Source organism: Synchiropus splendidus, chromosome 2 (genome assembly GCF_027744825.2).
Source record: "Synchiropus splendidus isolate RoL2022-P1 chromosome 2, RoL_Sspl_1.0, whole genome shotgun sequence".
Classification (NCBI taxonomy): Eukaryota; Metazoa; Chordata; class Actinopteri; order Syngnathiformes; family Callionymidae; genus Synchiropus; species Synchiropus splendidus.
Window position 1 is genome coordinate 26595001 of NC_071335.1, and position 16111 is coordinate 26611111.

At 46.1% G+C, this 16111-nt stretch overlaps 3 protein-coding genes across 3 annotated transcripts; 2 read left to right on the forward strand and 1 right to left on the reverse strand.

Annotated features, from left to right (window-relative positions):
* Positions 1 to 1586: 1586 nt before the first annotated feature.
* On the reverse strand, positions 1587 to 3214 carry LOC128754499 (3-mercaptopyruvate sulfurtransferase-like). The gene is made up of 2 exons (XM_053857163.1): positions 2593 to 3214; positions 1587 to 2107 (listed from the first exon to the last, which is right to left on the reverse strand). The coding sequence occupies exons 1-2, from the start codon at positions 3170 to 3172 to the stop codon at positions 1809 to 1811; spliced, it is 879 nt and encodes a 292-aa protein (XP_053713138.1). The 5' UTR covers positions 3173 to 3214; the 3' UTR covers positions 1587 to 1808.
* A 691-nt stretch (positions 3215 to 3905) lies between these two features.
* Positions 3906 to 6324, forward strand: rps19bp1 (ribosomal protein S19 binding protein 1). The gene is made up of 4 exons (XM_053858031.1): positions 3906 to 4052; positions 4514 to 4690; positions 5942 to 6039; positions 6117 to 6324. Exons 1-4 carry the CDS (start codon positions 3998 to 4000, stop codon positions 6264 to 6266), a joined length of 480 nt encoding a protein of 159 aa, XP_053714006.1. The 5' UTR covers positions 3906 to 3997; the 3' UTR covers positions 6267 to 6324.
* Positions 6325 to 6911: 587 nt separating this feature from the next.
* On the forward strand, positions 6912 to 10329 carry atf4a (activating transcription factor 4a). The gene is made up of 4 exons (XM_053858030.1): positions 6912 to 7141; positions 7920 to 8072; positions 8143 to 8412; positions 9073 to 10329. The coding sequence occupies exons 2-4, from the start codon at positions 8030 to 8032 to the stop codon at positions 9918 to 9920; spliced, it is 1161 nt and encodes a 386-aa protein (XP_053714005.1). The 5' UTR covers positions 6912 to 7141; positions 7920 to 8029; the 3' UTR covers positions 9921 to 10329.
* Positions 10330 to 16111: the final 5782 nt, after the last annotated feature.

The following is a 16111-nucleotide window of genomic DNA, read 5'->3' on the forward strand; positions in this document are numbered from 1 at the left end:
TATATCACCCAGTGATAGGGGCCACGAGGCTCCTGTGCCACCTAGTAGCGGGTCAGTGGGTGTGCACTTAGATACATACTGCACCAGATGTTGGCAAAGTGGGGCCTGGGGGCCTCATGTGGCCCTCCTGAAGTGCAGAACGACAAAAGAAATGAGAAGGGTATTTTTTAAAATACCTCAAAATAAAGTTGGCAGTTTATGATTTACACTGAGACTCCTTCAATAGAAAGGGGTGTCGATACATTAAAGTATGTAGTGTCAATTAATCGCACTAAAGGTGAGTTAACTCGCGATTAATGGCAAATGAATCAACCATTTTGTATCCGTTCTCTATCCTTTCAGCACAGGAGGGACGGTTAATGCTTCCAATGTTATGTTTTTGGCACGTTTTTGAAGCTTTTCAGGGCCTCTGAAGAAGGTTCCCGACAGTATCTGTGAGGTTGGGTTGTTGGAGTAAACAAACGTTTGCACAAGGGAGGCATGAATGGCCACTCTGGTGTTGATCACATCTTCCTTCAAGTGACATTAAGAACAGAATGTACCAAGCGTGTGATTCATTTGCCATTATTCGCGAGGTAACTCGGGTTCAATGCAGAGAGAGTGAAACTCTTCAGGAGAACACACATTTTTGAGAGTGTTGCAAGGACTTCTAATGGCAAGAAATATATGTTTGTACCAAGAAGTGAGGGACAAACTTTCATGAGAAAGCGGTGGATGAGGATTCACAGTGAATGGCAGGAAGTCAAACAAAGACGATGTTTCCTAGACCGCAGTTCTGTGCAGGATGTAACAGCCCCATGCATCACCTTTTTTTCTCAGCTTCTGTTGCTGGAGGTAAAGCATGACCACCAGACTGCAGCAGGGTTTTTTGTTGCCTGACACCCACTCTGTCCGCAAGAGTTTCAAGAGCTTGTGTGACAACACGCTGTCACCTCAGGCATGAACATGTTCTCTTCATCAAGGCATCAGTGCGCCCCCTATGGAACCTACTTCCTCTCCAAGCCAGAATTTAGTTTTGAATTATTCTTTTTTAGGTTGACTGACAGAAAAGTGTTATTAAAATTCACTTAACCAAAGTAATATTTGATTTGAGGCGGACTAATCCCCTCAGTGATTCAGACTTCCATTTTGTTGACTCAAGAGGGCGCTACATTACAAATAAAAAATATTTACATGTTGACTTGTGTGGGATTAAAAACACAGGCTTTTTAAGAGTCGTATATAAAATAATACCGTGAAGCATGCCAAGGAGTTTCCTGGATTCTTCAACGGACATTTTGCTATCTTGGCGTCTGGTCACTGTATTTATTGCCCTGAACTGACGGACCTTTCTAGATAAGATTCCTTTCACAATCATGTTCACACACAGGGACGGTTACACCCAACAACTTCTGCAGTATTGATTCAACCCACCTCAAAGTTGCTGTCATGTCAGAGCATGTGGAAGCGTGTCACAAAAATAAAGCATGTCAGTGAACATTTTTAAATAGTCTTTCAAAAAGAGACTGGGTTTTTCTGAACAATTTCATGTTCTGGCTCTGAAAATATTGTATATTTATTTCAGATTATTTTCCATTTATTTATTAGCAGATAAAACACATTTCAAAAATAGATTCCTGAATGGTTAAAGAAATATTTCAGAAGAATTTCAACATTTTTATTGCACTGACTTCATCACAGAAACAATTGATAATAAAAGATTATTTTTTAAATCAATAAATTAAGTGAACCCATATAATTAATTCGCTTTTATGGTTTATTCAAAAATACAAAAATGTAGTGGTTTGAAACGATTCTCAGCTACTGGCTCATAAGTGCTTCCCCCGTCCTTCAGAGATCACATGCTCGGGCACGGCCCGGGTGTACCACTCCGACCAGCTGCCATCGTACACGGACACCGTGGCGTGGCCGCACTCGTGGGCCGCCAGCGCCACCACACACGCTGTCACCGCAGAGCCACACAGTACGCAGACGGGGCGACTCAGGTCCACACCGGCGCGGGAGAACAGGGCCTGGAGCTGCTCGGCAGGGAGAAAGTGGCCGGACTTCGAGAGGAAGGTGGAGAAGGGCATGTTGATGGCGCCAGGAATGTGACCCGGTTCTGTATCTGTCAATCAGAAGAGCGACATTGTCGGTTTGGGACCTGAAAAATCTCTGACCCAACAAACACAAGAGTCATCTCGCAGAAAGCCAAAGTTCATGTTCCATGTTGTGTTCACAAGGGGCCTCATCTGCTCGTGTTGCAGCTCATCTGCCTTTTACTTTCTTCCTTTTACTGTCAAACCTTCACCGTTCTTATCTCCTTCCATGCTACACACTAATCTCACACCATCACAGCAGAGTCAGTCCTGCTCTGTGTGTGAGTGGGAGCGTGCGTCAGAGTGAGGTCAGAGATCGAGCTGAAGATGGACCCTCTGCATTTCCACAAACGAAATACAGGGCATGAACATTACATCGTGAGTGAGGGACCATCAAGCCTCAAGCTTGTGGGAGAATGAGTCTTAAATTTGACTCAACATTTCGTGACTTTAGAGTTACATTTTAAATGAATTTCATTATATTGAAATCATAATATGACAGGTGGGCTCTCACTGTCTCTGGGTTCCGGATCCAGTCCTCGGAACCGGCCCGCGGGTCGTGCGTCCACCACCTGGAATTCCCTGGTGTCCAGGTTGTCCAGCAGATCCTCGTAGTTCTTGATCCAGGATCGGTTCAGCTGGGCTTTAAACTCCACAGGAGCGGGTCTGACAGGCTGGTTGCTCACCGGCCGCTGCTCCAGCACCCAGTTCTTCAACCCCCCGTTCAGCAAGGACACCCTGCTGTGCCCGAACACCCGGAACATCCACCAGGCGCGGGGCGCAGAGAAGGCGCCGCAGTCGCTGGCGTCATACACCACCACATGCGTGTCTCCGTCGATCCCCAAATCCCCGACATAATCGGCGAACACGGCCTCCGACGGCAACATGTGATCAAGGGGCGAGGTTTTGTCGCAGCACTGGTCGATGTCGAAAAACCCCGCGCCTGGAATGTGACGCTTCTTGAAGTCTCTCCTGGCGTGGCGCTGAAGTTTGGGCAAGTGCCAGGACGAGTCCAGGACGCGCACCTTCCCCGGGATCTGGAGGGATTCGGCGAGCCACTTGGAGGTGACCAGAGCTCTCGCTTGGACAGCCATGGCCGGTTCGATTCGGCGGAGGTTTGGACCGCAGGTGGATCTGTGACGTAGCTGCGAAGGTGAGAGCACTACACGTCACCAACAGACGCCCGGGAACGGAAGTGGTCACGCAGCGCACTCTGGGGTTTCATCTTAATTTAGTTCTAAATAAAATGCAATGTTAATCCAGATTAGCCTGTTCTGCATTCGTATTTAATAATACTAAAGACATACTGATTTACTAATTTGCCAGGGGTCGGAGGGGATCTGGCTTGGGAACCACAGAATCTCATCTCTGCTATTTGCGGACGATGTTGTTCTGCTGGCCTCATCGGACCGGGACCTTCAGCGTGGTTCTCGACTGGAATAAGGTGGTTTGCTCTCTCCGGGTCGGTGGAGAGTTCTTGCCCCTGGAGAGATGATGTCTTCAGTCTGGCTTGGGAACGTCTCGGGATCCCCCGGGAAGAGCTGTAGGAGGTTTGTGTGGATCGGGAAGTTTGGGCTTCCTTGCTCCGAATGCTGCCTCCGCGACCCGACTCCAGATGAGCAGCAGAAGAAGGTGAAGGTGAAGACATACTCGCACAGAACAACTTTCTGATTACAGGCACGTGGCACTTTTAAATATTTACTTTTTTTTATTATGGATTACTAAAATAAGTACAGATAATTTTCAAGTACAGCAATGATTTTCGAGTCCGGCCGGATTCTTTCATGGGTTTGTTTTCCGGTCGGTTCCATATCACCGACGCACCGCCGGAACTCCAGCCGGTTGTTGATAATAAACTCACATGGTCCGGGGAATTCTCGTCCTAAGCGACTCTGAACCAGCCTGAAAACGTTTACACTATGTCTCTGTCGCTGTTGAAAAGAGGACTGGCGCTTCTCGGCGATGATATTCGAGGTAAAGATGGCTGAATAGCTCAGCTTTAGCATCGTCCAGTGGTGTAATCATAGCACGTTAAAAGTGAACAGCTCTCAGGAAGGTTTTATTACTCGATTCCTGGTGCATAGTAGTATCGGTGAACCATCATGAAAAAGCGTTTTTATTGTGAACGTAGTCATTTATCTTCACCATAGCGGTAGTTCTCATTTATGTTTTCATAGAGGCTGAAGAATGTGTTTTTCTGGTAGAGAACACAACTGTAAGAAACTTACCATGGGTGTTTTGTGTATGACTATGAATACTACCAATCATACTAATACACAAATAGGACTACATATTTATGTTTATTGTATAGTCCTATTATTATTTTTAATTTGAGTGATATTTTTTAAAAGCCTGTGGAATGCAGAAACATTATCTACTGTGAAGACAGTACTCAAGTCATCCTTGTTTTTGTTGTTGTTGTTGTGTTCCTGTAGATGAGAGCAAGGGGAAGAAGAAGCCCCAGAAGCAGACTCCGAGTTCAGCCACTGTCATGGACCACGTGAGCACCAAACGTCAGGGCGTCACCAGGCAGGTGAAAAGGCTTCAGGGTCGACTGGGACCAGGCAAGAGCAAAGCAACGGTGAAAGACAAGCACGTCAAGTCTGCCATCGGTCAGTGTGTCCAGTTATATTTCAAGAGCTGTGTAACGTTACTTGGACAATGCAGTGCATCAAGAAGTGGTCTGCTTTTAGTCTCTGGAGCCTACAACTCAATTAATTGGTCATGTGATGGCATATTTTGCCATAGAGGGTTTTCACGGCGTGTCAACCAACCCGGAAGCCGCCATGTTGGAGATACTCTTTGTAAACATCCCCATAGACTGTGAATGGAGTGCGATGGAAAAACGCAAAAAAAAAAACACAGAAAGGCTTGTTGAAACGAGTTGGAAGTGACAGGATATACAGAGAGGGACTTTTCGGCATTTGGAAACATGAGCTTTATTGGTGGTGCAGACTCATATGAGTCGGCTCCATCGTCATAGGTGAACGACAATCCTGACAGTCTGCCGTCGGTGACGTATCCTGATATCATCAATGTCTATTCCATCCACCGCCAAGGACCTGAACTGTCACCGGAGTTCAGAGGTGTATAACCAGATGGTGTGCGGATGGGTCGGGAAACTGTTTGACCGAGTAATCGAGGACATTTGCACCTTATTTGAGAATGTGACGTATTTAAACATTTTGATGTTTGAAATGTGTGGGTTGGCATCAATGACATGTTCTGATAAAAGTTATGTGTATTCTCTTCCACGGCAATACAATGCAAATTAACAGTCATTCCTGCTATACTTTTTCTTTTTTTAATGAGCACAATATTCGGATGTTATCCACAGTTTTGCCACAAAGCGACTCCTTTCTTCGGACAACTTCTGCCATTGTTCTCCTTGATTTGTCATAACTTTCGGAAGTCGCTAAAATTCCAAATGTTTTTCACCATCGGAACGATTCGTTCAAACCCAAAACACGACTGTAATTCACAATTTTTCAAGGAGACGCTGCAGAATCGCCTTATCTCCAACATGGCGGGTTCCGGGTTTGATGACGTGCCGTGAAAATCCTCTATAGGCGATTTGGGATTTTTATTTTATTTTGTTTTATTTTTTGCAAACACACATTCTGTAATAACCTATAATACATGAGAAATAATTTTGTTACTGTTGATAACCATTGCATTTTAATGACTTATGCTGGTATCTGTTCCCTTTTTGACCTGTTGAGGAAATACATTTGAGACAATTCTGAAAGTGACCTCTGGGTGTCTCCAGTGAGTCACAAGTGTACATGGGTTTCTTTCATTTGAGTTTTCTTTTTACGACTACTGCAAAATCCAAAGTCAGACAGATTTTCCCATTCTTACAGATGAGTTCCGGAAGAACCAAAAGAAGAGTTGCTTGAATGAAAACCTCCGGTATTTCATGGCGACAACCCACAATGCCACAGTCTCGGATGCTCAGAAGGTGAGGGGGTTGCACACCCTGGCTCTCTTTTCCACGTCTATTCAGTTCAGTTGAGTCTAATACCTTAACTGTTCTAGATCCAGAACCATATAAAGGGGAGACAGTCCCGGAAACATCCAACGCCACCAGCCAGTAAGCCCAAGAAGCCAAAGTCACTCTTCTCAGAAGAAGAATTCCAGCAGTTCCAGAAGGAATATTTCGGCAAATTGGTGGAGGAAACGAGGTGAAACATTGTGCAGATTGTTTCTGATGTTTAAACATCAAGGACTCAGAATGAGTGTTGAACTTGCTTCCTCCATCATGCTTTCCAATGTTTAATAAAAAAAAAAATTAAAATTAAAAAATATAAAAGTGAAAATTGTGTATTTTTTTTGCGTTTTTCTGGTGGGTACTGGGATTGAGGCAGTGTTAACTGAACAAGAACACCATTCTTCATAAATTATTTTCAATAATTACTATTAAACAACATAAAACATTGTGCTTGTTCCTAGTAAATTATTGACCAAAACATCTATTATGAGAAGTAGTGGTTCATTGTTGTTCAGATAGTGAGAAATCCAACTTCAGTGACTCCTTTTCAAATCATTGTAGGCAACACATATTTTGTGTGGAGGTGGATTTAAAAATATATAGTTCCTAACTCCGTGTTTACATGTTGGCGCTTGACCTAGATTCGCCTCACGTATACGTCCGGAGACCGGTGCCGGGGGTGTCTAGATTCTCATACATTCAACCAATCAGAATCGAGAATCAAGCGGCGTGCGATCGAACTACTTCCCATTCAGTCTGCATCAGCGGTCACTTTCATCCGGGTACTACAAGCGGCGCGGAGTAATATCTCACTGTGCCACGGCTTAGTATATAAACAGAACCGCCGTCGGTGGAGGTACTTGAAGGTGCACCAGTCCCATGTGGCTCGACGGCTGCTTCAGTGACGTTCGCGAAACGACACGCGAACCGCAACTTATTTGGTTAATTTAGTGCTGTAAACTGCTTTAAACATATTTAAAATGGCAATTTAAGGCGCAGGCGGCAACTTGGGCATCGGCAATAACCTGGCAGGTCGGCGGCGTGTGGCACTGGCAGTTTCTGGCAAAATGGCGTAAGTCGTCTAGTACTCGTTTCCGCAGTTACTCTGTAGCTGTGCTGTTCAAAATGACATGTTTTTTTTAATCGACTGTGACAGATAAGGCCTGTTTTAACCGCCTCCTTGTTTGTAGCCAGTGTCAAATTTCAAGCTAGTGACACAGGTCCTGTCGGCTGACGGTGTTTTACAAGTTTACACGATTGATTTCTTTAAGCGAATTCGTCGAGTGTGACAGATGAACCCAGCCTTTTAAAGGCGTGAATTCATGCTGTTATTTAGTGGAACTTTGGCAACGTGGCGTGTAAAATGGCGCGCAGACTCAGAGTGGCCTTGTTGTGAAAATGGCGGTTCCACACCCACAAGAGGCTTGTGACGTCGGCTGGGGGCGTGGTTCCGGACACGCCATGCCCAAATTAGGAAATGTCAACCTCCGGGTGATGGGTGGGGTTTCCTGCTCTAGAAAGGCCCCTCCCCCACATGCCAGGTCACCGGAATGTGACTGGAGCAGTCGATCATAACATAATAACATGACATGTCTGTCACTTTTATAACATGGCAGTTCAGTCACTTCCCCGTGACTTTAATTGTCAACTGTGTTTATCATTCACAAATGATGTCAATGTTTGTTTTTTGATGTACTGCAGTTATATTTTAATGATTTGGTTATTTGAGAGATAAAGTGTGAATAGCACAACATAAGAAGTGATGTTCCTACTGTGGCACTTGTTTGGTGAATTTTCTGGCGTAATGGTGGTGCAGTACAGAAGACGTGACTGGGCTCTCTTCCCCGCAGGTATCCCCTGGCATCCCCCCACAGCTTTGCTGCCGTCGACAGCAGTTTGGAACCCTTCAAATTCTTGCGGCCATCTTTGTTTACTTTCTCACGGCTAACATCGACCAGCGATGACGCACTTGGCTTTGGCGGACGTGGAGGCCCTGTGCTTCGGTAATGGCCTTTTTTTTTGAGTTATCGAACGTGAAGGATGGATTCTCACCACCAAAACCTCTGTTGACAGGGAGCTCATTTCTGATGGCTGACCCCATGGGGCCCCTTCTGGACCCAGATGATGAAGAAGCTGTTTCTCCCTCCTCCTTCCTCGAGGGGAAGGCACCAGCCTCGCCCTCGTTCTCCAACGCTCCGCCCCTGTCTCCGTACCAAGCCCTGTTCTCTGCGCCTCCCTCTCCTCCCGCCACCCCTCCCGTGTCCTCCTCCTTCCTGGGAATCAAGGTTGGAGCAGACTCCTTGTCCTGGCTCGACGACCATGTCGGAGTTCAAGACGACAAAGGTGATTTTTCACTGTTGCTAAGCTGTACACAAGTTCTGTTAGCCTTTGCATATTGGGGCCAATGGCCGTTCCTTACAGTAGATTAGCATGTAGCAGACTGTTCAGGTGGAGTGTGACACTTCATTAGATTGAATGGCCTTCATGAGTCCCACAATGAGAAAATATGTCACAGCAGCCAATGACAGCAAAGACACTGGCACATGCCGAAGACATTGAAGATGCACGACAAACATCAAAGATGTCCACTAAAGCATCAGCAAAGTCGCAAACTTTCAAACGACACAGTTGATAAATACCCTTTACATATAATCATGACATTATAAATAAAGTTTAGTTAAGTATACAGATAACATGTAGATAGTAATTGTAGATAATAAAGGAGTGACAGTCATGTTACGGTTGTCGGATCATTGGAAGCACTTTCTCTGCTGACTGAGTTCTAACCTGGAGGGATTAGCAGGGTGTGTCTGTTTAAACTGGTTTGTCTTTAACCTCATTGACCTGGGGGGGGGGTCTTGCCAAGTTTCGGTGCAACTTCCTGCTCTCTATCGCTTACAGTTGGAACAGGATTAAAAGTACATAAGTCCATGTTCTGTGTATTCAGTTGAGTCTACATGGTCCTATCAGCCACATGTTTATTTTCATTTGGTCGTTCTGCAGACGATGCCTTCGCGGACATGGACTGGATGGCTGAGAAAATCGACCTGAACGACTTGGACCTGGAGTCTCTCATCTGCTCCTGCTCGTCCGACGAGTCCCCCAGCTCCCCTGAGGAGTTCCTGGCGTCCCTCAGCCCCCATGAGGCTCTGTCCCTCGACACCATTGTTGGTCCACCTGAAGCGATGGAACTGGATCTCTCCAGTGTCCCTCCCCTTCCCATGGAGCTCCCCGTCTCTGGGTCAGTGCAGGAGGTGAAGGCCGAAGTCACTCTGGATCCAGAAGTTGTGATCAAGTTGGAGCCGCTCTCGCCCGCTCCCAGCCCCACGTCTCCTGGCGTTGAAGCGGATCATTCCGATTCGGAGAGTTCTGTTGCAGCCACCAGCAGTGGCCCAGATTCCAGCGTGAGCTGCTCCCTCACCAGTCAAGCGAGTCCCTCATCGAGCGATTGTGACAGCGACTCTGGATTTGAGTCGTTTGGCAACTCGCCTTCTCACCAGTCTCCGCCTCCTTTTCCGGCGAGCGCCGTATCTCGGGCCAAACCTTACTGCAAACCCGAGCCTGGGTCCCCTGTAGCAAGGTCCCCCAAGGTCAAAACGGTGTCCGGAGCTCCCAGAGTGGTGGAGAGGAAGCTGAAGAAGATGGAGCAGAACAAGACGGCCGCAACCCGCTACCGCCAGAAGAAGCGCGTGGAGCAGGAGCTGCTCAACGAGGAGTGCGAGGAGCTGGAGAAGAAGAACCAGGAGCTGGAGGAGAAGGCGGCAGCCATCAGCAAAGAGATCCAGTACCTGAGGAACCTGATGGAGGAGGCTCGCAAGCGCCACCTCAGCAGGACCAGCTCAGTGGCTTAGGAAGAAAGCTAGTTCAGTTCAGGGGGCTGGGAGCTCGTCGGCGGGGCATCAGCACATGCTCGTCTCCCAGCCTCCTGTCACACCCCCACAGAAAAGTCCAGCTCGTGACGCAGAGCCTGCATTCAATCTCAATCCTCCCCGACACCGTTTATGCCATTCAATGCTCCCTCCCCAAACACTCCAGCCCCAACCTTCTCAACAGCTTCACGTCCAGAACGGGGCCTCGCTCATGTTGGGATCCTGAGTTACTTTGTCCTCCAGTTTCTGAGTGTGTGTTTAACTTTAGCTTCTCTTTCTTTCACTGGTGCATCGTGGCTGTTTGGGCAAAACTTGATGAGCTTCACTGAGTGCAACTGTTGGGCTGTACAAACGCTTCACTTTTCTAATAAATGTAGTCATTGGCATCGGATTGGTGAAGTCTTCATTCGCTCGACCTGTCCGCATCACATGGCAAGTTTTGAATGTGGTAACACCTGTTCTGGCTCTCGCAAGTGTTGCAACATCTGAAGGGGAAGTGGATAGTTTCAGGAACAAGTTTGTGCATGAAAGTAAAGATAGGTCACAGCAGCTGGTCATCATGTTTGACAGAAGGAACCTTGAAAGTAGACTCAACCTCTTGGAGTACTAGATAACAGGCACGTGAATACACACTGATAAAGAGGTGAACACAGAAGACACATACACCGGGGGAAGAGGGGGTCACCACCATGTGGCCCGCAGAGACCGAGGGGGGAGCCCACGGCCTGTTAAAAAATACATTTACATTTTATTTAAAACCATCATATGTTTGATTTTTTTCCTTTTTCTGTTGCGCCATTGGCTATTGTGTTGAAGTGTTTGAGAGGAGCATCATTTATCATCCATTGTTTATCAGTTTCAGAAGCGTGTTCTGAACCAGTGGCAGCGTCACACGACCCTGGGAGTAGCTCGCGCCTGCTACAAGTTGATGAGCCCTGCTCCAACTTATTCTTTGTCTGCTTGGACAACTGATCTCACTTGAATAACTTGAACTACTTCATGTTTACATTGATTTATTGTTCAGATTTATCTTGTTTTCCTGAAAGAAAACTTAAGGGTAGGCCATAGCTTTAACTAATTTAAGTACGAATATTTGATATATTAAAAGTATTTGAGATTAAAAACCTGAAGATGATCCTTAAATACTTGAAGAGTCATATCCGTGGTGCTTCTTTTGAGATTTAAACTGGTTGGTTTGCTCACCTTATTTGTTTTCCGATCCACCTATTCTAACCTATCTTGCGCTTGTTTCTACAGTATTTACTCACTTTTGTTGTTCATTCTGCACATTTCTTGGTAGTTTATGGTGAAATACATGTCGGTGTGGCTTGTGTCTAAACCTGCTGAACCTGGGAGTGTCGTGTGCAGATGGTGCGAGTTGCTGACTTAGTGGAGCAGCTGGGTAAATTTAGGCCGGGTGGTAAAATCGACTCCACACTCTGGGGGAGCCACACACACGCGCACACACACACACACACACCCTTCTGTGTGAGGGATTCCTCCGTGGTGAGTGTGTGTCAGCAGGAAGGCTGGATGGCTGCTGTGGCTACAGTGCGTCCTCAGGTCCTGGAGGGAACACGGCGTGTTGCTTGATCGAATCGATCCGTTCCATTCACTCGACGTGATCTTTAAAGGTCTTGTGATGCCTGACTTGTTCTGTGGAAGACAGTTAAGAAGTTCAACGTGTGCTGAGTCACACTTTTTCAAGCTCGGGGAAAAATGATTTTTAGTGAAGCCGGGACAAACATATGGCAACATCTGAACCAGACTTGGCTGACTAGGAACCCCTTGGAACATTACGACTACTATTAAATAAAAATGTGGTAAAGTGATTTGGTTGACTTGGAAGGGGAACAAAGACTTGGCAAAGTCCAGACTGTGGGAGGAGAAAATAAACTTGTTGAACCAGTTCATGAAGAAGAAGCTTCTTCCCTCAGGCCATCTGGACCAGGACCAAGTCGGACAACCTGCTGTCCTACTGTCACTTTACATATTTTTATTTATGCACTTGTGACTTTATTTTTACCTTGCGCTGTTGTTTCATACTGCTGTTTCTCACCATTGTTATCATAGTATGCATCCTGTGTGCACACTTCTTTTTCTTTTGTTGGATGCAGGGATGCAAAGAATTTCACATATATTCAGTGAAATATAACTTATGATTTTTCCTTCAGTAAATATTTATCTTCTCTCATGAATCCATCTTTTTTCCCCTCCAGGCCTCCGTAGATCGAGCTACTAGCATTCGCTGCTTTTCTTTTCTTTCATTCTTCTTCTCTCTTGGGTCTGATCCATGGTGCGTTCAGAAGTGTGGGAATTTTTTATATATGCTGATAGTAACCGGGCAAACCGACTTGTGTGCAAAACAAGGAGATGAGAGTCAGGCTTCTTCTACAAGGGACGTAGACTTGGTTAATCCTTTTGGTGAACAAGGAAATAGAGTCAAAAAAGTAAAAAAAAATGAAATGAAATGAGTCTGAGAAACACCTACCAAACCAGAATTTCAATTAGAGCCTCTGTAATTTGTCATAAATAGACTCAGTAAGAACTAGAAAATACATGTGATTAACCGGGACGTCCCAAAGAGACTTGCTGAACCAGGAAGTGGCATTGAGAATAGGCCACACCCTTTTTACTGCCCTATTTTATTTTATACCTTTATTTTATACCTGTTTGAATAGCAGCTTCCTGCTGCTATTCAAACAGACTTGTCCTTGACTGGAGAGCAAAGTCTGTCCATCACAAGTGGGTCTGAGCCTTGGTGAGGTGCTGCGTGTCCTCCAGCTGAAGGCCAAACCCGGTGAAAACATCTGTTTATCTGGAGTCACAGCTGCGCCGTGCTGCCTCTGATCAAGGCTGGTTCAGTCACGGGTGCGGCGACTCGCTCTAGTCCTGCTACGATCCTCCTGCAGAAGGAGGAAAGGAATCATGTGGCTGAGATCATGAGCTTCTCGTGACACACAAGGTCTCAGTTCAGTCCGTGAGAAGCTCTCAAGCGGGTTCAATTCCTCTGAAAGAACATGTCATAGATCAGATTCCGACATTTCTGTGGCTCACCTGGAGATCGTAACTCCAGATGAAATAGCTTTTTAAACGTCACGTCTCGTCTCTTTTCGATGACCTCAGAATACAGAATTTTGGGTCGATCGTCGTGCTCCTCATCTTCACTCCTGAGCCCAGTGAACCAGTCGGCTCAAGAGCGCCTCCACTGTCTTGTGATGTCACCACCAGTCTGGCGACCGCTGAGGCGACTGACCTGCAGCAGCGGAGCTCACCACTGGGTTGTGGCGCTATTTATACTCTACTGTAAATCAGCTGGACTCCGCACAGGTCTATTTCTGCTCAGAGCGTGAACCTTCCTTTAGAAATGGACTCCACCTGCGCATGGAGAGGTTGAAGTCAGTTCACTTCATTGTACTTGGAACATCTTGAGTATCATATTATTTTACTTCAGTAAACACTTATCTTTTCTCATGAATCCCTCTTTAGTGTGACTTTTTTTCCGCTTCAGGCCACCGTAGTTTGAGCGACTTCGCTGTGTTCTCTGCTATTCATTTCTTCCTCTCTCTCTCTCTCTCTCTCTCTCTCTCTCTCAGGTGCATTCAAAAGTGTGGGAAATTTTTATACTGCTGAAAATAACCGGATGCACCGACTTGGTTTATTCTGACTTGATAGTCATGTGTTGGTTCTAGCCAACCAAGTCGCGTGCGATGGCGTGCCAAGTTTATTTCTGACTTGTAGTTCAAGTTATTGAGGATCTGACACATACTTTCATTTCTTTTGTACTTCCTGGTTTACCCAAACTATTTCCTGTTCCAGTTATTGAATTATTATTATTGAATAATACAACATTTGTCCTCTGTAGCTTCTGAAACTTGCTGGTAACGTGGCGAGCCAAGAGGAAGCCTCCAGCCCAGTTTGAATGACGGCCTGGTCACATGACGGTGTGAGCCGCAGCTGTTTGCTGAGAGGACTCGCATGAGCCGACATGCGGTCAAACATTAAGTGGGTCAAGATGTCAAGCGGTGAAAGTAGCAACCAGTCAAACAACAATGCTTTCTCTATTTAAACATGCATGTTTGCTGATGAGCTGCCGCTGTTCAAGCTAACGTTTGCTTTGTCTGGTGGAAATTCTGGCGCAGTTCAGCAGCTGTTTGGAGTGTTTATTCAGATCCGACTTCCACGTTTGAATCACGGTTGATGGCAGGTAATGTTATCAAAACGTGACCTGATGGTGTGTCCGGCTGCACTTGGACCTGGGAAATTCCACTTTACTCAATGTATATTGCGTTCTAGTTATTTCGGAAGTCGGAAGTCAGCAACATCAGTTCACAGCCGAGTTCAGCGCATTCCGGTTATTCAAGCCAGAAAAGAAGATGTCGATATCGAGAAGAGGAAGGAAACCGAAGAGGAAATACACATTAGTGGAATTTTCTCTTCTGTATTTCATTTGATCTGAACTTCTGCGTCCTGTTTACGATTAGGGAAGCCATCTTGGATTGCGACCTCAAGATGGTGAGCATTCTTCCACCTTCCGATTGCGAAATCCAACTTCGGAAGATGCCATTGCTGGGTGGAGTGGCGTCTGCCGCTTATCCGGACTCGGGTCGCGGAGGCAGCATTTGGAGTAAGGAAGCCCAAACTTCCCGATCCGCACAAACCTCCTCCAGCTCTTCCCGGGGGATCCCGAGGTGTTCCCAGGCCAGACCGGAGAAATCATCTCTCCAGCGAGTCCTGGGTCTTCCCCGGGGTCTCCTCCCGGTAGGACATGCCCGGAACACCTCCCCAGGGAGGCGTCCAGGGGGCATCCGGATCAGATGCCCGAGCCACCTCTGAGCTGTGTAGCCTTGTGTTGTCTTGTGTTTGTGCGAGTCTCATGAGTTGTGTTATGTTTTATTAACTCTTGAGTTGCCAACGATAGCCAACATCACTGGGAAAAACAAATCAAAAACAAAAAACATTTCCGTTGCGACTGAAGAAAACAACGAAATGAATGGAGGTTTGTGTCCGCTCTCTCACAAACTACAGCAAGAGGAGTCCAAACAGACTTCCGCTGTCCATTCCCTGCTCCATGGCTTGATAACGTTCAACTGCAGTTTCAGAGCTGGGTGGGTTCAGGCTGTACAAGTTGCCAGCGTGAGTGGATCCTCGCGCAGCTCTTCAGCTGACCTCTCTCACAGAGGATCCTCATGTGGCTGAGCTCCTTACTCAGGTCACGAGCTGCAGATTAGGAGACAGATTTACGCGCGGCGAAGTGGGACAGGCTCAATTCACGTCGCCTGAATCCTCCTCACCTTACAGCTCCGCTCTCCACAGGCTCCTTGAGAATGAACTACATCTAAAATATGATTATATAAACTATTCAAGCAGCGTTACATTTGTGAAATGCCTCCATTGTTGACTGTTAAAAAAAGCTCGGGGACTCAAGAGGAACCTACACGAGGAACTTACTCCTGACACTGAGCCGCATGAGATTACACAACAGTTTTAACTTAGCAGTGGCTTGTTTCTTCTTAATCATAATGTCACCTTTTAAAACGACTTTGGTCAGAATCAGAATCAGAATAAAGTTTTTCTGATTCTGACTAAAGTCAGAAGGTGATGGGTTGCACCATGCCACCGCTTCAGGACCAGTGTGTCTCCAGGACCCAGAGCTTTATTTTATTTTATTTTATTTTGTTGTACAGCACTTTATTTCAAAGCACTTTCCTAGCTGGTGAAAGACCCACTGACCATGGCAATAAATTCTATTCTGATTCCGAAAGCGCGTTGTCGCCCCGGTATGGCCAATATTGGTATTACAAGTGCACTTGTTTGAGAAATAAAATAGAACTTCGCTTTTTATTTTTTGCACAGTTCTGAGTAATCGTTACCTCAGGGTCTCCACCCATGTTGGTGACGCTTGAAAATGTTTTTTAGATGAATGTTATTTGATTTTTACGCCGTAATTTCTGGCTAAAATAGATGAAATTAAATGCTAATGTGTTGCAGGCCTTAAGTGAATGTGTGGCTGAACACTTTGTTGCGAACAAGATTCCAACCACCTGGTGCAAAAGTGGGCTACATTTATCCAGGTTAACAACAGAAACGGACGAGAAAAGCGGAAGACACAAACGACTGCACGTCTACCTCCAGTCCGCCAGGTGGCGGTGCGGAGCCGCGCTCGCTCGTGA